Genomic DNA, 22,271 nt, shown 5'->3' with positions numbered 1-22,271 from the left:
GTGTTTCGATGTGCCTCGCACTGCCTTGGGACTTTGACCGTTCTCTAGATTTTGATCGAGAATGCGAGGACGATCGAATGAGAGAGAGACTCTCTGCCGCTCTCGGTTTGTCTCTTGACACTGTTAACCACAGATGATGCACCAAAATGAGCAGCATAGAGCACTACCGATAGCATGTATGCTACGAGCTCCATCGAGCACCAACAAGAATCCGTCCCGCCCACCAATCCTGCGCCAGAAACAAATCGAGTGCCATAAAGCATGCATGTATCAGCAGCAGCCACCTTGTCCCCCGTTGGCTGCACCAAAATTGTACTTCAAATTATCTGTATCTTATTGTTTGCAGCGCAACCGGTCGAAGCACGTAGTCAGATAACTGTGTAGAATTCCATTGGATCGCTCAAGCCCTTGGGCTGCACGCGTCTTGTGCTAACCGACAGCGGTGATCGCAGCCGACGCTCACGGAGATTAATGATTAGACGTGACGAGGGTGAATCTTCAGGCGCCGCGCGACAACTGCTTATCCTCGTGGTGCGCTGCTGACGAAGGAGGGAGAAATTTTGTGCACATGGAGGGCTACAACCGGCGCCGAAGTTTCCTGGCCCAATCAGAAGGCGGGTTAGCCAAAAATTCCCTTTCTCGGTGCCCAGAAAATTGTTGCAAATACACTCTAGTGCAGAGTGGGTTCCACTGCGACCGGCGCCAAAGTTTCCGGGGCCAAGAAGACAGGATTGGCGAACACTTCGCGGATCAGAAAATGGATGCCTTCCCGTAGGATTTAGAGCATTTCTAAATCATAAAGCGGACTACGAAATGCCCCACTGTGTCGGAACAGCAAGATTTGCGAGACCACAACGACGTGAGACCATGATCACTAAATCAAGTTCTAGACGGTCGGAGGATGAACGGCAAGATGATGTAAGTGATGCATAACACCAAATATAGGCGATGATGGGGGTTGTGAGGGTGCGGAGGTCGAAAATATAGTTTAGGGAGACGTTTAGAATCTGGAAGGGGGGGTCGACCCCCCCTTCCAGATACAAGGTTTAGAAAGGTCTCACTTTGTTCACAGGCTCGTCGGAGATCAATTGGCCGACGTGCCGGAGTGATTTAGAGACGAATTTAGCTTTAGAACGTCTCTAAACGGCTACGGGAAGGCATCCAATATGCGCGAGGTCGCGTTATTTGGCCGGGGCAAACAACTCGTGACCGCGTGACCCCGCAAATTTCGCACACACTTCGTTTCCGATGCAGAAACTCACCGCTGCTGTGAGAACCAACACAATCAATGACCAATACTTGCGAAAGTTTTGAAGGTCCCACTTGAAGAAGAGGGGAGGCTCGGAGCAGAGCCCAGAACGCCCGCTCCGGGCGGCAAATTTCCTACCTACCTGTTATGGGTTTGTTTGTGCCGGCCAAACACATAAATGACATATGAATGAAGGGCGCTTCCGTCGAGATAGCTCGTCCGACGCGCCAGAGATATGTTTTGAATCCTAAATCGCTGTCGCATTTGGGTGACATACCATCACAGTTTGGTGGTTTCCAGTAAGCACCAGTGAGGAGGAAGTTGAGTACGACTCTGCGGTTTTACTGGCAAGGTGGAGTTCATCTGATCGATCTTGCACGTGACCGTTTACATACGCCACCAGCCGATGGGCGACGTTCACAGCAGCCGAGCTTCACTGCCTTTCCTCCGCTCCTGAAGCCCGTTCATCTAGCTAAACCATACGCCCAGTAAACACAGCCCTCCTTCGCGTGTCCTGATCTTTGCATGTCTTCGCAAGACGAGGATAACGAAAACGAGAACCTAAATCAGGGGAAGAAGAGGAGGGTGCAGCGCGCGTGCGATGTATGCCGCCGGAAGAAGAGTGCGTATCTCCTTCTGGTTTTCGCGTAAGCGGTGGCTAATTGGGTGCTACTGCAGTTCGCTGTGAGTACCGTGGTCCTGCGCTGGGGTGTTCCGCAGCGACTTACCGGTCATGGTTCCGCGAAGGCGATGGCAGCCAGATGCCCAACAATCGGTGCTCGAACTGCGTAACGTACAATTATGAGTGCACGTACATGGAGGCTGCGAAGGTGCGTCATTTCCGGGACGCTCTGGATTTACCTGACATGTTTTTCTCTTCCGTGCGGCGTCAGAAACGCGGCCCACCCAAGGGGTGAGTGGTCTGCTGCGGATTATGGGGAGCATCGGTTCATCGATGTCTTGTGCTAGGTACGTCGAGAGCCTTGAGATGAGGCTGGAGAAAATGGAGAAGCTGTTGAAGAAGGTAGGCTCGCGCGTGCCGCTGGGTCCTTATTCAGCTGAGGTCGTACTGTCCTCCCAGCTGTGCCCCGATGCCGACTTCACGCAAGAATTAGGCGGGCATTTTGACAAGGAAGCATGGCTCACCGAGAGGGTCATGAACGACAAAAACTGCAAGGTACCATATAAGACAACACCCCCAACAACTGTCATGCCCGCCTCAACATCGACGCTGCCCGATCCCGCCAGTCCTGCAACCGCAGAAGACCTGGACCCCAGCGACGACGAGACGCTGATTACGCATAATATCCGGCAGAGCTTTGGCCGCATGTCGCTCAATAAAGCGCAGATGCGCTTCTTCGGAAAGTCGAGTAGTATCATGTTCATTCAGACCGCGATGGACCTCAAGCACGAGTACACGGGCGTGGACACCCACGCGAGGCTCGGCCCAGCGAGCCACCCCGGCCTGCTGCACAATCGTCCACAGTATTGGACTCTGCATCCTGTTTGTTTTTTAATTCAACCGTTGATCAGTGTTGATTGAAATGCCTTCCGTACAGTGGTCCTCGTCAATAAAGGACGAACCGTGTCCATATAAAGATTTTCCAGGGCAAGAGCTTATGAACAAGCTCATCGAGCACTACTTCGTTAACGTCAACGAGTATGCACCACTTCTGCACCGCCCTAGCTTCGAGGAAGGAATCAAAAACGGCCTCCACTTGACCGATGAGGGGTTTGGCTCTACAGTGCTGCTCGTGTGCGCGATTGGTGCTCGGTTTAGCAGTGATCCCCGTGTCTTTTTGGCGGACTACAAGGACGAGACGCATTCAGCCGGTTGGAAGTGGTTTCAGCAAGTGCAAATGATCAGGAAGTCTCTGCTTGCCCCACCTCGTCTGTATGACCTCCAAATTTATGCTGTCAGAACTATTTCTGTTATCTCTTTCGGCTGACTAACACTATCTCACTAGCTTGCGGCCATATTCCTCCAAGGCACATCTGCTCCACAAGCATGCTGGACGATGATTGGCGTCGGCATACGGTTGGCACAAGATGTAGGCGCCCATCGTCGCAAGGTCTATAATCCTACGCCAACAGTGGACGAGGAATTGTGGAAGCGCGCATTTTGGTAAAATTTCTTCGGCGCATCGTTAGTCCTGTTCCGTCTTACCCGAGTGTCTCAGGGTCCTCGTCTCCATGGACAGAACAATAAGCATGAACCTTGGTCGACCATGCGCAATCCAAGACGAAGAGTGAGTACCTCTTGTGGGTATTCTATCGGTCGCCACAGCACTTATTCATCCTTATATAGTTTCGATCTTGATCTGCCACTGGAGTGCGATGATGAGTATTGGATGAATTCTGATCCAAAACAGGCCTTCAAGCAGCCTGCAGACAAGCCTTCGAGAATAACTTTCTTTAACTGCCTGCTCAGACTAAATCAGATCCTTGCATTTGCTTTACGCACGATTGTGAGTTAGATGCATCCTTTCGGATGCGATGACGAGATACTGACCTAATGGATTGCAGTACTCGATTAATAAATCGAAGGCATTGCTAGGATTTGTAGGGCAGCAATGGGAGCAGCATATTGTTGCCGAGCTGGATTCTGCGCTCAACAAATGGATCGATTCCGTCCCGGATCATCGTACGTATATAATTACAGCTATCATGCGAGGTGATAGTTTGACAACAGTGAAAAAGTGCGCTGGGACCCGAACCGCGAGAACATCACGTTCCTCAACCAGTCTGCGCACCTCTATGCGAGCTACTACCAGCTGCAAATTGTCGTTCATCGACCCTTCATCCCGACGCCACGCAAGCCCTCGCCGCTATCGTTCCCTTCGCTAGCCATCTGTACGAACGCAGCACGGTCTTGTACGCACGTGCTGGATATACAGTACCAACGTACTGGAATGGTAATGTTCGCTAACCAGGTCTGTCTGGACCTGCCAAGCACCGAAGTGGTCTACCAAGCTTACCCGGCGTCTGGCGCCTGTTGTTACAGATGGCTGTCTTCAAGGCTGGCATCGTACTGCTGCTCAATATATGGGGCGGAAAACGCTCCGGGATCATGACCGATCCCGAGAAGGAGATGGCCGACGTGCACAAGTGCATGAAAATGCTGAAGGTGCTCGAGCCGCGGTATGTAATCGTGCTGATGACATTTGCCAGATCCGCTGAATGTTTTTTGGTAGTTGGCACACCGCCGGCCGGTTATGGTACGCAGTCACCACTTTGACCAGATGTATTATGCGCGTTGACGATATTTGTTCAGGGATATTCTATATGAGCTAGCCACCGTCGGGGATTTACCACTCCCCCAACCTACACCTCCGACTTATAAGCGGGAACGAGACGCGGATAGTCCGATATCAGTTTCTTCAGCCCCGTCACCGGCAACCTCATCCACCGTGGATACAGCCCAGCGGACCATTGCTGGTTCAAAACGAGTATCAAGGGATGCAACATCGGCAACCTCTGCAGCGTCCCCCATGTTCACGCAAGGGTCACGACCAACGGTGCCATTACCACCAGATGTCAACATGATGTCCTCAAACGCGGTGAATACGACTCCGTTCGATCTTCCTATCCACAGTGACGAACTGGGCCGGCTGCCATTGCATCCGGGGTGCAATGCGCCCAGCAATACCAACTCAATAATGCCTATGAATAATGGCTGGTACAACGCCGCTTCGACTAGTACGAGGATGTCGAGCATGCCCACCAGTTTAGAGGCGGGGTCTTCAACAAGTGCTATAGGCGTCCCACCTATGGACACGTCACTTGATCCCGCCATTGCATCGATGTTCGCGATGCAGCCAAATAGCGTTTACGACCAAATGTTCTCGGCACTGCAAGCACCGCTCTCCCCAGCGCCGCAAGATTACCGCTCGCATGTTGCCGCGTCCGGCATGCACGACATGGATCCAATGGCATCCATGCCGAATGGCCGGTCTTATCCCGACAACACGCTCGCGATGTGGTCGTCGGCTCCCAGCGGGTTCGAGTAAGTGTCCCGCGAAAGCCTCTTAGTCCGGTGCTCACTCTGTTATACGTGCAGATGGGACGATTGGGGCACGTATATTACGAATGTGAGCGGATCGGGCAACCAGATGAACTCGTCGCGGCCTCCCGACGAGGGGTGATATAGACAGGCTGTTTTGTCTACTTTCTCTATCCTTCACGACACCTATCTTATCTGTAGCGCTAACTTCCGACATACGGCTTTGAGTCTCGCATCTGCATATCGTTACGACCGCGTTGTGGCATTGTTTTTTCCCATACTATCGATTGTAATAAGCGGATATGTTTTGCCTGTGGAAATTGATATTCAATAGTAGTCGTCGACGTGCACACTGCTGGCGTCTTGGACTTTTCGACCCACGCGATCGGAGACGATCTTCCACTCCAGCGTCTGTCTCGGGAGCTTCCAACGCAAGATCGGGATCTGTACAGAAATGCTGGCGACTCGGACTCATGCAAATACATATTCTGTCTAAGGTATACTGCGTCAGCAGCGACTGCCCGAGCACGCTCGCCTTCAGCGACTCCTGACGAGATCTAGTACCGAGTACGCGGACTTCCGCACTGGCGAGCTCAACCTGGAAACTCTGGTATCGTATATTGATAGTTAACCTTCTCGTCTTCGTACCTTTCTGCGGCTGCGGCATGAATGGCGGCGATGGAACGTCGTAAGCTAGCTCGAACCAACCGCCGAAGTTCAGAAACACTATGCATAGCATTTCTGGCCGACGCACCTCAACTGCTCCTCGTAGTAGTCTCTGATTTCGCGGTATCTTTTGAGGCGGAGCCGTTTGTGAACCGAAGTGAGCATCACGGTCGTTACTGCCATTGCTGAACATCGTCCAAGTTAGCGTTGCGCTACCGCTGTCATTACTGGCACTGCATACCTCCAATGACGCTCAAACTGGTGACCACATACTGCCACGGCGCTACATGAAGGGGCATCTCCGGAGGATCCACACATATCCCCTGCGCCCCGCAATTGTACTGGGAATGAACCACTGTCAGCGCACGTTCTACTTCTTGAACGGTTTACTCACGGTCTCGCATTCTTGGTCCGCAGCGCATGCTGCGCCAAGAGTCTTGGCGGGCACACACTGACTAGCAGAGCTATCGCAGTACATCTGCGGGGACTGGCAGTTGTCGCGCGAGATGCTGTTGCTGAACTGTTGTCCATTTGGCCCAACGTCAATGTATGTCACCGTGTCGATGATGCACGGCTCCCCCAGCGAGACATTCGCATACCTGGAAGTCCATATATTCTTAGCCTTTGTCAGACTGTGGAGGTACGGTGCCACTCACATGCACGTGGACTTCAGACACAAAGACCCATTGAAGTTCTGGTTGTTGGCCAGCGCCTGCCAGTCCGGCGGGGGTGCGCACTGGTCGTCCCGGTTTAGCTCGCACGGAGAGCCAACCGCAAGCAGCAGCGTGCAGCCGTTCCCGCCGTCTGGGCAGAAGCTCCCCCTTGAACAAAGCGGCGGGATCGGATCGTGTGGCGTGTACCCAAACGGAAACTCGTCTCGTCTACATCGCCGAGGCTGACACGTCCCGTTGGCACCTGTGGATCCGGACACGGAGCAGAACATTTGGTCTTCACAGTCACTCTGGAACTTGTGCGATACGGCGTCGAGACGGTCGTCCGCTGTTGTGCACGAGCCACCTTGAGCGACGCCCCCGGAGAGCACGACGTGTGTCGTGGAGAGGATAAGGGCGTAGAGTAAGCTGATCATGGTAGTCATAGCGCAGGAGCATGCTCGTGCCCGGGAAATTGTTTATAGACGATGATAGCCTCCACCCACTGCGTGTTATGATTCAGACTGTCGTGTTGTTCTCGTCCATTGAGACTGTCCAAGATGTGACGTCAGAGAACAAACCGACTCGCGAATGCTGACAACGAGGACGTTCTCTGAGGCAATGGTAATTATAACTGGATAGAGCAACAGGCATGAACCAATCTACACTGATATGCATGTGGAAAATAACATGAGGTCGCGGCATAGTATTGTGAGAGTATGACAGGAAAAGAACGTATTGAAGACATAGGCTATGATGTGGGCAAAGCCAGCCAGTGGCCCTGCAGACTCAGTTGGACGACCACTCGGACGGCCGTTCACGTACATGCACTCTCGGAGGAGGAAGTAACTGAGGCCGTAGTGTCGGCAAGTGCGGTACCTGGATCAGGATGGTTCCGTTGTCCACCTTTACTTTGGTCTCGCTTAGATAAGCATAAGCGAAGCCCATGATTTCCCACTTCCACGTTGCTACCGAACGACAAAGACAAAGTCGTCAGAGTTTGGGCACGAACGAAGTGAACAGACTCACGATTCTTCCGAAGACGCACAAGTCGAGCGTCCACCACGACTGATGCCCTCTCGCTGGTGGTGTGTACCTGGACCGCTCCATGCTGGATCCCTGGAAGTTCTATCTTAAAGTCATAGGCTGTCGGCGTTATAACGACGAGCACCTCGGGTGAAAAGCCGATAGTCGACATGCGAAGGGTGTCGGGTTGGGGTGGCACTTGGCTGATATCTGGAGCCTGTCGATAGAGATTCGCGCTTCTTATATCCAGTGCGGACGGCACCGAGGCCAAGGCAGAACGAAGAACCGTAACCTGCGCCACCCGTGTCAGGGCTATCTCCAAATCAACGGAAGTAAGCGAGATCGAGGGAGGCAGAGAAAGCGGTGCAGACAAAGAAGCCAGTGAGCCATTGTGGGATATGCTGGCGTTGACATCACAGCTCGGCACGAGGATGCCGCTGGGAATTCTCTCGATCGTGCGCTTGACCCCAAGCTGAGGCCTAAGCTGAACGTGCGAGGGCCCAATCCGCGGCACAGGAGAGAGCACGCCAGAGACCACTCGACTTGTGCCGGACGATGTATCTGCGGCTGACTCTGAGCTTGGGGTGGTGCCGAGCAGGACAGCGGGGTGGCGCATGAGCATAGAAGGATCTGTATGACGTGTTTGTGCATCACGAATAATGAGATGCGGGCAATCGATGCGCAGTCAAAGCGAATTGTCGCACCTGCACGAGGCAAGGCAGAAGCCATACCATGGCCAAGCGCAGCCATTTGCGCTTTTCCCTTTGAAGCAATCTTCACCGCAGAAGACAGCCCCCCGACGTCCAAAGTACCAGGTCGTGCTTCGGAATGTGTAGGGCCATGGAGGCAGAACGTGCTGCTCAGGTTTCGGAAAGCGTTCCTGGGGTTCGTCAACGAACGGATTCGGGTAGCCTTGGAAAGTGACATATGGACAAGATCCGAGAGAACAATGAAAGCTTGTTATCGTGCAAGCGGAGATGAAGGTGTGTATGATAAAATATGTGCACAATGGGTGACGCAGCAAGTTGGAGCAGACCGGGCATCCGGCTCTCCTCGTTCTGCGATTACAATCAGGACCAACTATGCCATCAGCAGAAACAAAGGGTATAACGAAACAGGCCAACCTCGTTATGGCATTATTAACGTCAAAGCAAGAAGTAAAAGCCAGGACCAGTTGGGCGCCGCCGCTCGTAACGATGACAGTACTTCTGAAAGCGATATCGCCTGGAATGGGATTTGCACTGTAAGTGCGGCGTCGATAGATATTCCACTGACTGGCACTGTTTCTTTCCGCCAGCTGCAACACACACCACTCCAGAGTCTCCAGTTCTCTACGGTCTGACACCAAGTCACCGTCAACCTCGTCGACTTCCAAACCAGCAAGCAGATCTGGATCTCGGCCACGTGCTCATGAAGGATTGGATTGCACTCGTTTCAAGCTCAGTGTTCTGCCCGCCATTGCAAGGATGAGTATCGCGCGACCATTCCGAGCGACCGATCTCTTCAAGTTCAACAACGTGTAAGTATTGCCATGGGCTTTCTGATGTCATAGCGAGACACCTGGCTCTGACGCTCTGTAGCAATTTGGACATATGGACAGAGACGGTACGCTCGACCATCAGGAAGGAGAATGCCAAACGTTCTCATCCGAGTCTGTGACAGTACGGAATTAGCTTCTACCTGGGCTACTTGTCGCGGTGGCCCGACCTATGTTGCATCGAGGAGTCTCCGAGTGGTCGCATGATGGGTTACGGTGAGCTCAGCCAACTTTTCTTAACGCCGCGTCGCTTCATCACCTGCAATCTTCACAGTCATTGGTAAGGCTGAGGGCACTGGAGCGGATTGGCACGGACACATCACTGCCCTTTCCGTCGCTCCCGAGTACCGCCGTCTCTCGCTCGCTCGCAAAATGATTGACCTACTCGAGCGTATCTCGGACGAGAACTACCGGGCATACTTCGTCGACCTCTACGTGCGCTGTGCGAACAATATCGCCATCTCCATGTATGAGGGCTTCGGTTACAGCGTGTATAGGCGAATAAGGGAGTACTATGGGAACCTCGGGTTAGGACGGAACGCGAAGGACGAGGAGGACGCGTTCGGTAAGTCCTGCCGCTCGTGTATGACGTTTTATCGAGGGTTCATGTCTCTCTCGCAGATATGAGGAAACCACTCTCACGAGACCCGATGCGGCGTTCCGTCCGAAGTAACGGCCGAGAAATTGTCGTGAGCGCACATGATGCAACGTAGAGTATGTGCATGTACACATTCTTTTGTGTCATATCACTGTTTTGAGGTGGCACTTGAAAGTCTAACCTTGCGTGTTCGCATTCAATCCGTCCAACTACCTCCGAACAGTGCAAGCCGACGGTCGACTCTACTCTGTCTTGGAATAAATAATGGAGTCCAAAGGCCCTCAAACAGATGAATTCTGCGATAAGTTACTATCATGGTCCACGAACGTCCGTGCCGCAGATGAACGTTTCCAGTGCTACGTCAAATGTCAAGTCCTCTGAATTACCCCACGATTATCTGGACGCCAAGGTCTTTCCGTCCAGACACAACCTAGGAGCACAATGGAGTGAGTATTTCCGATTGCGCAAAAAGATCACAATGGTTCAGGAGAAAACAGCGCGTTAGCGCGTACATAAGCCGGACGTAGATCATGCGTCTTCCCGAGGGCTGTCCCATCTACGAAAGCAGACAGAACGCCCTCCGAAGTGTCATATGGCCCCGGCAAGCTCTCATCATACTGGTGTTCATTGCGAGGGCACGGACTTACCAATGCCAAACGGTCGACCCCCCCGATGGAGGTGTGCATGCTCAAGGCACATAATAAATATGACTGGACGTGGGACCTGTCAGTCTTCATCGTCATCTTCGTCCGTCAGCTCTTCGCCCTGTCTGATGCCGCGGTGTCGTTCGTATCCAGCCTTGCGCGCCCATGAGTAGCCATCCGTGTATGGTTCTACTCGCAGCGGGAGTATGAGCGTGTATAGGGGGCTGCCAATGAGGTTCAGTGGTGTTGATCGGGGAATGCAAGACATCAGTACTCACTAGCCGTCCTGGCCGACATTGAAGAACAGCTCCAGGTTCTTCCGCCGCCTTAGCGTGACGATCAGCAAACTGCAGACACCCTTGTGAGGGCAGTTACCCACCCTAGGTCGTATGAGTTGACGAACGCCTGACATACAACACCCAAGCAGTCAATATCAGGACCGGTGCTTTGACGTGAATATTGCACGTACCTCGCCCCGCCCTCTCGCCATCTTCCTGTACTGCTCGTGATCCTGGGACTCGACAGAGGTCTCACCACACGAAATGCTCCATATATGCCAAGCAGCCATGATACACACAGCGAAGCACATCACGGTAGCCAGAATGTAGAGCAGGAGAAAGATCGTTGGCGGAATGAGGTAGGGCCAATACTCCTGAAAGATTCGCGGTGTAAGCTGGGCCACCACAGGACAAAGATATGTCTCTCACGTCATACCAGCCGAGCGCTGACAGGACGTGCCTCCACCCCAAGGCAGCAAGGCAGAATGACGCTATTACCATATACACCCTTGGCCGTGTCAGGCGACTTTCGGGTACGAGCGATAAACATCACTCACAGGAACAAAACGAAGTGTCGTTCATTGTGCAGGCCAACGCATTGATTCACCCCTGCAGGTCATTCACTTAGATAAGCATAACTGCCTGTCCTCAACGTATCCGTGGTCGTACACTATCAGCATACATCAGCGCAACAGGCGAAAAACTCCAAAGTGGTACGCACTGGGCAATGGTGATCATATTTCAACACGCAGCGGTTGCAGATCCGGCAATGGTGAGACCTCTCCGTACGGCAGACAAATTAGCGTCTCTCCAGGCAACGATGAATAATGTAGACGTACCTCTGGCCTCATCTCTCCGCAGCGCCCACACCGCGTAACACTTGCTTTCGTGATTGTGGTCTCAGTCCAGCGCACGCCTGCACGCCGCGAAGGCTCCCGCTTCTTCGCCCACAACAGGCCCGAGCGTGGCGGGTGAGGCGAGTCATTCACGAATCCTGGAGGGATCGTGCACACATAGTAGTAGTGCGTGAACGTATTGACAGCGAGCAGGACGCAGACGGGTGTCGACAACCACGGCCAGGCCAGCGTTGGTTGGACTACTACGACTGCGTCCGACAGTCAGACAACGCGTGCCTTGCATGAAAACTTACTCACAGAAACAGAGGGCACCCAGCGTGAGCAAGACTACAGCGAGGAAGACGAACACTGGGCCTGCAGCGCCAGTGAATTTGTCGCCCATACGTTCAAGCCATCTGAAGCATCGGAAGACTTGCTTCGCGCAGATCATCAGAGGAAGACCCCGCACAGCTTGCGAAGACTGCAAGATATCACTACAATATTGTACCAGATATCTGACGAAAGAGGGCTAAGGAAGGAAAAGAGAAAGAGACCAGCAGCGCGGCCTGTCGGAGTCGAGTGCGCAGTTCCTCTTGGAGGGCCTGTTGGCAGCGAGCGTCAAATATGTACATGGCATCAGGTGTGGCCATCCACACGTTCATGACTAGGAGGAACAACCGCGGAGACAGCAAGGGCCTTCGTGGGTGTTGCCAGGAAGCGGACTAACGCTACATACATGCACATTACGAAGTTCGTTACAATTCCGCATCCAATACCAATACAACCTCCCTTCTCCACTCCTAACGAATAGAGGTCAAATGACGGAGGAGCACACTGAGACCGAAGCAGCAATGGAATGAGATGGAAGCAGCCGAAGAACGACAGACGAAAGGCGACAAACCAAGAAGTGTGCACCGAACCATATACAGATAATTAAAGGTCGAAAAGAGTATGCGGGACGGGGAGTAAGATCGGTAAGAGACACTTTCCTCATCGTCCCTTCCCAGGTGTGGTAGCTCGTCGTGGTGTCCCTGGAGGCTTTCGCGGCGTTGGTGGAGGCACACCCGTCAGTCGTCTTTCCGCCACCCCACTTGTGGCATCGTGGGCGCGCTGCACCTCCCTGACAGCTCGCCGCGCCGCATCACCGACCTGCGCTTGCGGCCTTTGCGCGTCGACGCGAGATAGCGCTCGTAGTAGGTCTTGAGGGTCGGTCGTCGGCGATGGACGCGTGAGACTCGGGGGAAGATACGATGATAGAGAGGTGGAAGACGAGGGCAGCGCCGATGGCGCGGCTTGCGTGCGGGCACCGAGTGAGATGTTCAGCAGAGCGAACCGACGATCGAGGTCCATTTCCGACATCCGCGTTGTGTGCAACGCAGAATTGGCGATGGTGTGGAGGCGATCCATCTATGAAGCACGATGAGTCTCTAAACGCACACTCTCATCGCAACGACTACATACCGCGTACTCCAGCTCCTCCAGACGACTTCGCAACGGACTCTTCCCGTCCGACCCAGCGGAGATGATCTTGCGGGCTAAACCGACGTTCTCGCCGCCTCGGAAATGAGGAGGCAAGTCGTACTCGTTTACTTCCCATTCGTCGAGCTGGTCTGCAGATGCTCGCTGCTTCCCCTTGGACTTCGCCGACTCGAGCTTGCTGATCTCCTCCAAAATTTCGCTCCGGTACGCGTTATAGTTATCTTGCACCTTGCTCCAGGCAAGATCTTCGGCCCTGGACCTATACCATGCAACCATCAAACTCACATCGGCATTTGGGGACAACATTTAGTGACTGACCGCTGATTATGAGCGTTGAACCTAGCCTCCCTTGCTCGATTCTTCACGTTCTGCTCATTCTCCCTCAATGGCTTGGTCACACGTGCGTCCAACACCCCGCCAGAGCTATACACATTGGTATCGATTTTCTTCTCCGCCAACATCTTCATCACGCCCTCCTCCACCCTCTTCAGAAGTTGAATGCCATCTGTAGATAGCGGGGGCGGGTCTCTGCCAGGTTTTTTCGCCTCTCGTCTTGAGGTTGATGCGTGCGATGACTGCTCTGAAGGTGCACGACTTGATAAGTCGGTGAGTTCATTCATGGCGCGGTGTGTGCACCATATCAGTAGCTGACAGACGCGTTGGGGTTCCGGAAGATCGCCGTCAATGTGTTTGTGGAAACTAGTATCGGAGACCGACGTGTGTGGGTGTGCTGAGCCCTATTCAGTAACTAGGGTCATCGAGCGGGAAAGAACCGGATACACGCACAGATCACGCCGGTGTTTTCGTAGCTCGAGCTTATCCGCTTACCGCGACTGAGCGACCGCTTCCGTCTATGGTTTGGCTCTTCCCCTCGCATGAACCTGTTTCGCTCAATCCGAGGAGTTTCTTGTTGCGGTAGTGGTAGCGAAGTATCATGTACTCTCTGATTCGAGGGTGGCCGTGGTGATTTAGAGGGCAGGAACTGAACATTGTTATTCAGTGAGCCGGCGGACTGCTCGGCCGCCTGCGAGCGCCGACGAAGAGTATCTGTCTCGGACTGCATCAACCGCACATCCTCATCGACCTCTGGCTCTGCCCGGTTACTAGTGAAGACCTCCCTGTCTTTGCTCTTCGAGACCACGCGCGTGGATGAGGCGGTGCCGTCAGCTCTGAACTTCTTCGCGGGAGGCTTAGATGATTCGCCGGTGGAGCGCTGATGTGGTGGAGCAGATGGTGGGCGCGAAGATGCTCGCGACTGCGGGACAGACTCGACCTGCAGCGTTTCACCTCCCTGTGCGGACCGCGGACGCGCTGAGGGCGCGCGTACAATGACGAGGCCGCCTGGCTGCTCCTCCCCATTCACTGAAAAGACTAGACTTAGCCCAAATACGCGTCAATCACGCGAATCTGCACGTACACTTTCGTTTGCTCCCTGAGCCCGCCTTTGTCGATCCCTAGCCAGACACCCACCTCAAACGACGAACACCAGAACCGGGATCAGCACGCACCTCTTTCTTTAGTCGTTTGGTGGCCTTGCTCAGTGGGTTGCCGTCGTCTGTTTCCTTCCGTTTCGAAGTTGGTGGCTGGGAATGTGTCGGTAGCATGTGTTCATCTAGTCCGCCTCCTGCGAGACGTGATGGCGGCCTGTTGCCGTTCATAAATACCGCAATAATGTCAGCAGTGTGCACAGAACCGTTTCAGGGAGATGGTGAGGTCGATGTCGGGGTCGATGAGCGGGGGTCGCAGTCGCGGGCGCGCGCGATAGTGACGGCGCAAGTCAAACAAACAGGGAAAGCGGAGTTGGAAATAATTCCCACACCCCTGAAAGAATCACTTTCCCACGATATCCAAATGCGTTTCTCTGGATTTGCCACTGCCAGCCCGCCGCCGGACGGTGAGGTCCGATCCACGTGACCTTCCCGGTAATGGCGGGAAGAACCGGTACGGGCGACCTTATAACCAAAATTTTGATCCTCCGCTCCCTACTACACATCTTCGCTCGGACTCGACTGTGGTCGTCTCTCTGTACATCTATTCATCTACTGTACTTCACAACACCTATCAGTCTTTAGAAATGCCCTTTGCATCAGGTATGGACGCGTCTTTCGAGCAGCGGCGCGTGCTGAACGTGTATTGTTCAACCTAACAGGTGACGCTGGCAAGGGTGCTGGTCTCTTCAAGACGCGTTGTGCGCAGTGCCACACCGTCGGTGCTGGGGAGCCCAATAAGGTTGGCCCCAACCTCCATGGGTGCGTGAGCCGGTTGTCTCTGCGAGAACGTTGCGGCTGACAATCACCTTTGCAGTATTTTCGGCCGTAAGACTGGCCAGGTTGAGGGCTTCTCATACACCGCTGCCAACGTGAACAAGGGTATCACATGGAGCGAGGAGACGCTGTTCGACTACTTGGAGAACCCCAAAAAGGTGCGTTCGCGATGCCACGTCATAAGCTATGATTCTGATGGGTGTGGGTGGTGCCTAGTATATCCCTGGCACTAAGATGGCGTTCGCTGGTCTCAAGAAGGAGAAGGACCGCAACGACCTCATTACCTGGTTGAAGGAGTCGGTATGTGCACTGCTACACCCTTTTCCGTACCAATTGCCGTACTGACCGGTGACTTCACCCCATTTTTTCATGCAGACTGCGTAAATTCTTGCTGCCATAGAGATTTATCGTATACTATTATACACTGGCGTTGTGTTGGTTCCAGCTAATGTAGACGACCGATACGTGGTCTTTGTCTCGCCCACATAGCCATCCCCACTCATGAATGACGATGCAAGAAGATACCTGGACCTTGTTGGAGCCTATTACTTATGCCTGAGGTTCGTCGGGTTGCTCTCCGAAGTTAGAGGGCAAAGTAGCCCAGTTTCCTACGTACAATTAAGTCGCGAACATAATTTAGCATATTTGTATCGCTTCACTGCAAGTCAACAAGTTACCTGTCAACCCATGAGTTGTATGTGACGTCACTCCAGAATCAAAATCGGGTTGAGTTTGTGCCTGTTGACATCTGTCGTGTAAAGCCTTTAGAAATAAACAACCACTTCCCGATTTGGGAGACGCGTCTGTCGCTGAGACATCTGCTGAATTAATCCCATCCGTCTTTCTTCACGTTCTGCGACTTCCGTAGTCTATCCGTTCTTCGCTGTTGAGCAACACAACATGGAGGACTCGATGGAAGAGGAGCCTAAGCAGTTTGATGCAGTGCACGGCGTCAACGACGAAGATTCGCAGCCAGATCCAGACGAGCCGCTCCTGTCCCCGACAGACGGATACGGGAGAGTTTGGGTAGTGAAGGCAAGCCAACATAACAATTGGAAAGTCGGCACAGCACTGATGAACCTCTGCCAGATACCAAAGTTCCTGCTAGAACGCTGGTCAAACATCGATGAGGAGGGCATCGAGCTCGCTACCATCCGTGTCTACAATGAAGCCAAGTCTTCTTCCGGAAAAAAGCCCCGCATTGTGCTGCTTCTCCCGCCGACCGAGGAAAACCCCGGCGGGGACGAGTACGAGCTGGACATGGTCAATGATGCCGTCGAGAACCAGATCGTGGTCGCGGAGCGTGAGAAGGAGCCAGGTTCGGCGAGCCGCGCGCGTACGACGATGCTCACAGGAATAGTACAACACGAGTGCAATCTGCGGCCAGTGTTCTCAGACAGGTATAGGCGGCGTCTGAAGGAGCGGACGATTGCTGCGAACAGGCCAGCGCGGCAAATCATGCGTATCGAGGACGCACATCCGGGCGGACGTGGTGGAATCAATATGCTTACAAGCGGAATGGCCCACACCACGCCGTTTAATATTGTCGTACGTCGTCGTCCAGTAGTCTCGTGTGCCATGGTTCACTGTTCGTCATGTAACAGAAAGGAAAGCCGAAGCCAGCAAAGGGCCAGTTCGAGCGCATGGCGCGGATGCCCCGCAATCAGCTGCTGGACGAGCTGTTCCGCGCATTTCAAGAGCGCGAACACTGGCCCATCAAGGTGTTACGGGACCGCACGCAGCAGCCCGAGGCGTATCTCAAAGAAGTGCTCAGCGAAATTGCGTTCCTCCATCGCAGTGGAGAGCACAACGGCAGCTGGGAGCTATTGGCGAATTACAAGGGCGAAGGAGTGAGTACAACGTTCACTCCAATCGGTGCTTATCGCTCATATTCTGGGGTGATATCAGATCAAGGCAGAAAATGTGCCAGGCCCCAGCTATGCGCCTGCATATGGCAATGGGGTTCCAGGAGTGGAGATGGAAGAAATGAAGCTGGAAGGCGAGGACGACGACGATGACGATGAAGACGAAGACGATGATGATATGGAGGAAGTTTCATGAGCTGCATTGCTTTCGTCGTTCGTAATGCATTATATCATATAGTATCGGACTGTATTTCTAGGCGTCTCTCGGTTGAATTCTGCAATACGATTCTCAAATGAATCTATCATGACGTCACCGCAAGGCCTAATGGACGATCTGAGGAAGTCAAAGCCTGATAATCGAATTCTTATGCAAAATTTCCCCAGTGTAGTCTGACGTTACCCATGTGATGTCAAAAAATACAATCATACTTGCCCGATGAGAATTCCAGGCCAAAAAGTGAGGACTCAAAATCTGTAGATAAACAATAGCGGTGGACAGCGTAAAGTAACATAGACAAGATTACCGGAACATGCAATATAGAACGAGCGAATACAGTGACAGTTGACTATACAACATAAATGCTCAAAGTCAGCCAAACATACGCGGCGAGGGCAAGAAAAGTGCGAAGGTGCAACATACCTCATTTATTTGTGGGGGTCTTCTTCGGCTTCCTGCCCGGTATCTTCTCGTATACATTCGGCCCGTCTTCATCATCTTCTAATTCGTGCACCACGCCACCCTGACCGCTTCTCATGGTCGCATTGTCGCCGTTTGCGTTTTCCGGACCGTCGCGCCTTCCCCGAGGATGTGGGTGGTCGTGATCATGCCCGCAGGAGGAGTCGGAATCCGAGTCAGAGTCAGACGACTCTTCGTCAGAAGACTCGTCAAACTTTCGAGGTTTATGGTAGATGCAACAGACTGGTTATCATACTATTCGTTCAGCAACACTCAAAGCAGTGGATGTTAGGCGTACTTTTCGACGATTTCCTCCCCGCACCCTCGTTGTCAACAACATCCTCCCGCCACACCACTTGTTGCCGATTTCGGGGAGCCCCGCGCAGGCGAAGCGCTCCTACAGTCTCGCTGCTCGCAGCATTGGGCACTGATGTATCTTCTGCTCGCTGGCTGTCCTGCAGAGTAATGGTGCGCGAACCGTCCAATGGCGTCAACGGCCTCTGTCTAGTAGCCATCAGAGGATGAAGTATAAGAGATATCAAAGAGTATTGATGAGTGGATATCAATGCAGTGGGTGTTATGCTTGATGTTTGCTACCCAAGCCCAAAAGGTACTTTTCTACGAGAGTGTAAAGCAAAGTATCATGATGAGTCAAGTCGTAGCTGTGACGAACGACTCCAAAGAGTGGCTGAGCTACATATTCTCTTACGTAATCAAGTAGTCCCGAGTTCCATCCTTGTACGTCCCAGTTGATGGTCTCCTGCGACGCACGCTGAAAGCATGTACATTTCCTGTGAACACTTTACGTCTGTTTCACATGAACTATCGGTACGGTTGCTCTTCAGTGAGATGGTTTGGAAAGCTCGTGCCGCTGTGGAGTCTGTCTCTGGTTGTGAGCATCCGAGTCATAAAGTACTGCTGACGAGCGGACAATCTGGCATTAAGATAACGAGCCAGGAGAGGGTAGAGAGTTTACAGAAAGTCTACACTCCCACAAAGACTCTTCGTCTGGTCAGTCTGCATATGATGTCGATGCCACTAGAGCGTACCAGTGTGCTTAAGACACCACTACGAGGAGTCGAGGACAAGGAAATACTCCCCAACAGCATTTCCACACTAATTACGCCTCCGGAGGCTTCACACTCATTGCACTTAATAGTGCCACAGCCTGGGGCGGAATCCAAAATGTCAACAAAGCTAGGGTATGGTCAATCGGTTAGTACAAAACAACACAAAGCAATGCGGGTCGGCTGTGACATTGAACAGACAGCGAAAGCGGAACAGGATGAAATGGTGGAGGAGGGTAAGATTCCTTGTATACTATACACTGGGTATTCTCCTCGACAATCAACGCGACGATGCGCGTGATAAGGACGACGTGCGAGTGATGTGACGAAACGAGCGATGCAAACGATGTAGCGGATATAACAGAAGGAGGAGACGGATAGGTGAGATCGAACCACTATACGCTGCGACCTACGAGAGCGTGTATTTGTCAGACGGCAAGACGTCGGACAAAGATGCATAACTCACAAGCGTCACTGGTTGGAAATATCCCAATACCACATCGGTTTCTCTGTGACGCCCAGCTCCTCTTGCAATATCCTAATCACCTCCTGCTCGTGCTCCTCTTCAAGCTGCTCCCAAAAGATGGAGTAGTTCGAATAAAGCACAACCATCCCATTGTAGCCGGCAATCCACGGTATAGCCCAGTGAAGGCGGGCGTTGCACGCTACTTCCAGGCCATGGATAGCCTCGTAGACGACGGGCATGACCGAAAGGGAAGAAAGAGGTACGCCGCGCTTGCGCGCGGCAGGCTCTAGGAGGTTCTTCTCGTTCGCGTAGGACCGAAGCTGGTTGAACTTGACCGCAATGCCGTACTGTAGCACGGGTGGCTTCGGTTTGACGTCCTTGCGCAAGAAGGGGTTGTATTTGTCGGGAAGTTCGGTCGTAGGAGCGGGCATACGTTCCTTCGCTCTTTTCAGGTATATCTGCATGCCAAGAATTCAGAACGCCGACGATAGAGAACACTAGAGAACACTAAGGTGCCATAAGTGAGCACAAACCTCGCGCTCTGCCTCCACGGCTGCGGGGGTCAACTTGTAGCCCGTACCGCTATCCGGTATGAGATTTCCATTCTCATCGCGTTCATACCAGGAGTAACCGTCGGAGGCGAGGGACGACATGGTAGCTGAACAAAATTAACTAAGCGAGTCCGCTGCAAAGCGACAGCCACGTGCAGGACTGCAGTCAGATCGATCGACTGTTCAAGTTCAAACGGAAGTTCAACGTTCAACTTGTCACGCAGCGTCAAGTTCAGCAAAGTGCGGCAGCGAGGTATCGCATCCGCACAGCAATCGCTTTCTGATTCCACTGTCGCTTCTCCATCTAATTCACCTATCCATCATGGCGGAAGTGCATGATTCACAGACTGTGAGGCCTTGTCCTAATGCACCTGATGCGTTCGAAGTGCTAAATGACATGGTATGGACAGAATCTCCCGACTCGAAACACCAGTTTTTTCAACAAAATTCGTGTCATGGTTGGGCATGCATGGGCATTGCGTGAACAAGAAAGCCCCTTGTACATGCTTTACTCACATATCTTGACAACTTTCTGCGAAAGTGCTGGTGATCCATTGGATGTCGACCGTGCACTAGGCTGCGAGCCTCAATCATCCTTCTCTGCACCGACTGGTACAAATTTTGACCGTCGCATTCCGGATTTCACCGTCATGGTTGCCTTCCTCCATGATGCGACTGTCATCAATCGTTTCAGTCCATCGTACAGATCCCCTGTACTCGGGTTCTGGGTTGAAGTGAAACCCCTTCACTGCGATGAAATTTGGACATCTGATGAGGCATATTATGAAGCACAATTAGGTGTATGGTCGCACCTGGAACAATTGAATGAGCAGGGTCTATTTGCATTCAATCACTTTGCTGGTGACAAGTTCTATGGAATGCTTGTCTTGGGCATATACTTCTCCGTTTTCGAGTACCTGAGGCCCACTCAATCCCTTCCTCCTTCTCATTCACCTTCTCAATCGGAATTGCGCCCACCTCCTACCAATAGCAATCAGGCACGGAAAAGGCCGAAGCGGAAACGAGATGACGATGTGACTACATATTTGGCTCAGACATATGGTGAACAGGGGATGGATCACGCTTTTGTGAAAGTCTCCAGAGATCACCCGAGGACGCTCTACTACTGCGAGCCTATCCTGACTCAGGGTGGAGCAGTCTTCAATCCCCTTTTCCGGAAGGCTCTAAGGGACATTATGACCTCGAGGGACATAGATATACCTTTTCAGCCGTCATTCTTCACAATGCCGACAGGTGATTATCATGCCTCCGAAGCATCTCTGGTATGCTTTTGCACTTTTTCCACTGAGTTCTCCACCGGGTTAACTTTACCTATATTTTATAAATAGGAACATGCTCGCCAGGATCGAGATGACTTTATTCGCCGTCAGACGCGGGAGGAGGAAGAGCTTAAGAGTGCAGTTAACTCGGACCCTTCTATCCATGAAGAGGACACCTCAGGGAATTACTATAGCAGTGTCCGCCCCAGTAACACCGGTGCAACTCGAAGGACGCGTAGCCAATCACGGGACGATGCGCTCTCTGAGGCAGACTTGGAGGTCCCGTTCCTCGAGGATACAGACGATGCCGATGATAATGCCCACAGCAACATCGAGGATGACATGCATCTCGGCTTTGACTTGAACCTTGACCAAGACATTGATGACAACGGTGACGATGACGACGATGACGACGATGACGACGACGACGACGACGACGAGGCAGGGAACGTGTGGTATTCGCGCGGGAGATCCGGGCGCTAGGTCATATGGTATGTGCGTGATTGGTGTGGTATCTTCAGTTGTCTGACACAATTTTCAGTTCCCGTGGAGTGTACTTATATTCCCGTCGAGCAATGTAAAAGAAAGTCAATCGAAACCCGAAAGTACCAGCTGGGATTATTATATTAAGAAATCTATGAGCACCGAGGAATCCCAGCAAATCACCCGCCATCGTATCAATATTAACAAGTGGTACGGTGTTTGACACCACAAACACAGGTCAGACTGGCTGGGGCAACGACAAAAAAAGGATACTTAGTCTACTGTAACCGTGGCGAAATGCACTGATGATGCTGCGAATACAGAACTAATGATCCACAGTATGTCTACCAATGGCGTCACTACTCTTCATGTACCCAAGCAGGTCTTTCAGTGGATGAACGCCCTTCCTCTCATATCGCCGAGATCCCTTCATCTTCAGATGATACTGGTGCAGAGCGTGCCGCTCAGCGACAACTTGACCAGAGTTCGGGATTCTCGAGAAGCTCCTTTCGCCTGCCCTTGAACGAAGACGACAGAGTAATCGGGTGAATGTTCGGAACGGTATGATACGGACCTCAGGGCTGAAATTGAGGTTGTGAGTCTAACGCGATAGCCAGATTCTACCGGGCTCGACGCCGCTGTACAGTGCGACG

The 22,271-nt window shown here is 52.6% G+C and overlaps 11 protein-coding genes across 11 annotated transcripts; 5 read left to right on the top strand and 6 right to left on the bottom strand.

Moving 5' to 3' along the window:
* Nucleotides 1-1,774: 1,774 nt before the first annotated feature.
* SCP_1202980 (predicted protein) lies at nucleotides 1,775-5,394 on the top strand (the record flags this gene model as incomplete). The annotated part of the gene is made up of 16 exons (XM_027763181.1): nucleotides 1,775-1,871; nucleotides 1,928-1,933; nucleotides 1,997-2,079; nucleotides 2,143-2,162; nucleotides 2,219-2,273; nucleotides 2,331-2,753; nucleotides 2,809-3,165; nucleotides 3,217-3,374; nucleotides 3,430-3,498; nucleotides 3,558-3,717; nucleotides 3,776-3,893; nucleotides 3,950-4,182; nucleotides 4,254-4,390; nucleotides 4,444-4,467; nucleotides 4,524-5,255; nucleotides 5,310-5,394. 16 exons carry the CDS (start codon nucleotides 1,775-1,777, stop codon nucleotides 5,392-5,394), a joined length of 2,757 nt encoding a protein of 918 aa, XP_027618982.1.
* Nucleotides 5,395-5,845: 451 nt separating this feature from the next.
* On the bottom strand, nucleotides 5,846-6,861 carry SCP_1202970 (hypothetical protein; the record flags this gene model as incomplete). The annotated part of the gene is made up of 5 exons (XM_027763180.1): nucleotides 5,846-5,945; nucleotides 6,007-6,103; nucleotides 6,160-6,259; nucleotides 6,313-6,517; nucleotides 6,575-6,861. 5 exons carry the CDS (start codon nucleotides 6,859-6,861, stop codon nucleotides 5,846-5,848), a joined length of 789 nt encoding a protein of 262 aa, XP_027618981.1.
* Nucleotides 6,862-7,357: 496 nt separating this feature from the next.
* Nucleotides 7,358-8,521, bottom strand: SCP_1202960 (hypothetical protein; the record flags this gene model as incomplete). Its single annotated transcript, XM_027763179.1, has 3 exons — nucleotides 7,358-7,536; nucleotides 7,598-8,224; nucleotides 8,299-8,521. 3 exons carry the CDS (start codon nucleotides 8,519-8,521, stop codon nucleotides 7,358-7,360), a joined length of 1,029 nt encoding a protein of 342 aa, XP_027618980.1.
* A 539-nt stretch (nucleotides 8,522-9,060) lies between these two features.
* SCP_1202950 (N-terminal acetyltransferase B complex catalytic subunit naa20) lies at nucleotides 9,061-9,844 on the top strand (the record flags this gene model as incomplete). The annotated part of the gene is made up of 5 exons (XM_027763178.1): nucleotides 9,061-9,113; nucleotides 9,175-9,199; nucleotides 9,257-9,347; nucleotides 9,406-9,696; nucleotides 9,753-9,844. 5 exons carry the CDS (start codon nucleotides 9,061-9,063, stop codon nucleotides 9,842-9,844), a joined length of 552 nt encoding a protein of 183 aa, XP_027618979.1.
* A 611-nt stretch (nucleotides 9,845-10,455) lies between these two features.
* SCP_1202940 (hypothetical protein) lies at nucleotides 10,456-11,890 on the bottom strand (the record flags this gene model as incomplete). The annotated part of the gene is made up of 9 exons (XM_027763177.1): nucleotides 10,456-10,597; nucleotides 10,652-10,699; nucleotides 10,753-10,778; nucleotides 10,843-11,025; nucleotides 11,081-11,159; nucleotides 11,305-11,321; nucleotides 11,373-11,432; nucleotides 11,491-11,756; nucleotides 11,806-11,890. The coding sequence occupies 9 exons, from the start codon at nucleotides 11,888-11,890 to the stop codon at nucleotides 10,456-10,458; spliced, it is 906 nt and encodes a 301-aa protein (XP_027618978.1).
* Nucleotides 11,891-12,477: 587 nt separating this feature from the next.
* On the bottom strand, nucleotides 12,478-14,570 carry SCP_1202930 (hypothetical protein; the record flags this gene model as incomplete). The annotated part of the gene is made up of 6 exons (XM_027763176.1): nucleotides 12,478-12,894; nucleotides 12,949-13,225; nucleotides 13,285-13,696; nucleotides 13,753-14,328; nucleotides 14,384-14,420; nucleotides 14,475-14,570. The coding sequence occupies 6 exons, from the start codon at nucleotides 14,568-14,570 to the stop codon at nucleotides 12,478-12,480; spliced, it is 1,815 nt and encodes a 604-aa protein (XP_027618977.1).
* A 470-nt stretch (nucleotides 14,571-15,040) lies between these two features.
* SCP_1202920 (Cytochrome c) lies at nucleotides 15,041-15,614 on the top strand (the record flags this gene model as incomplete). The annotated part of the gene is made up of 5 exons (XM_027763175.1): nucleotides 15,041-15,056; nucleotides 15,116-15,215; nucleotides 15,271-15,388; nucleotides 15,447-15,530; nucleotides 15,606-15,614. The coding sequence occupies 5 exons, from the start codon at nucleotides 15,041-15,043 to the stop codon at nucleotides 15,612-15,614; spliced, it is 327 nt and encodes a 108-aa protein (XP_027618976.1).
* Nucleotides 15,615-16,130: 516 nt separating this feature from the next.
* Nucleotides 16,131-17,291, top strand: SCP_1202910 (Transcription initiation factor IIF subunit beta; the record flags this gene model as incomplete). Its single annotated transcript, XM_027763174.1, has 4 exons — nucleotides 16,131-16,265; nucleotides 16,320-16,778; nucleotides 16,835-17,080; nucleotides 17,139-17,291. 4 exons carry the CDS (start codon nucleotides 16,131-16,133, stop codon nucleotides 17,289-17,291), a joined length of 993 nt encoding a protein of 330 aa, XP_027618975.1.
* A 445-nt stretch (nucleotides 17,292-17,736) lies between these two features.
* On the bottom strand, nucleotides 17,737-18,286 carry SCP_1202900 (Type 1 phosphatases regulator YPI1; the record flags this gene model as incomplete). The annotated part of the gene is made up of 2 exons (XM_027763173.1): nucleotides 17,737-18,014; nucleotides 18,070-18,286. The coding sequence occupies 2 exons, from the start codon at nucleotides 18,284-18,286 to the stop codon at nucleotides 17,737-17,739; spliced, it is 495 nt and encodes a 164-aa protein (XP_027618974.1).
* Nucleotides 18,287-19,309: 1,023 nt separating this feature from the next.
* SCP_1202890 (hypothetical protein) lies at nucleotides 19,310-19,957 on the bottom strand (the record flags this gene model as incomplete). Its single annotated transcript, XM_027763172.1, has 2 exons — nucleotides 19,310-19,762; nucleotides 19,838-19,957. 2 exons carry the CDS (start codon nucleotides 19,955-19,957, stop codon nucleotides 19,310-19,312), a joined length of 573 nt encoding a protein of 190 aa, XP_027618973.1.
* A 220-nt stretch (nucleotides 19,958-20,177) lies between these two features.
* On the top strand, nucleotides 20,178-21,618 carry SCP_1202880 (hypothetical protein; the record flags this gene model as incomplete). Its single annotated transcript, XM_027763171.1, has 3 exons — nucleotides 20,178-20,204; nucleotides 20,266-21,138; nucleotides 21,205-21,618. 3 exons carry the CDS (start codon nucleotides 20,178-20,180, stop codon nucleotides 21,616-21,618), a joined length of 1,314 nt encoding a protein of 437 aa, XP_027618972.1.
* Between the last annotated feature and the right edge of the window lie 653 nt (nucleotides 21,619-22,271).

The sequence above is a fragment of the Sparassis crispa genome (genome assembly GCF_003851025.1).
Source record: "Sparassis crispa DNA, contig_000010F, whole genome shotgun sequence".
In the NCBI taxonomy this organism is placed as follows: Eukaryota; Fungi; Basidiomycota; class Agaricomycetes; order Polyporales; family Sparassidaceae; genus Sparassis; species Sparassis crispa.
Note: the sequence above shows the minus strand (reverse complement) of the source record. Positions and strands in the feature narration are given on the sequence as shown.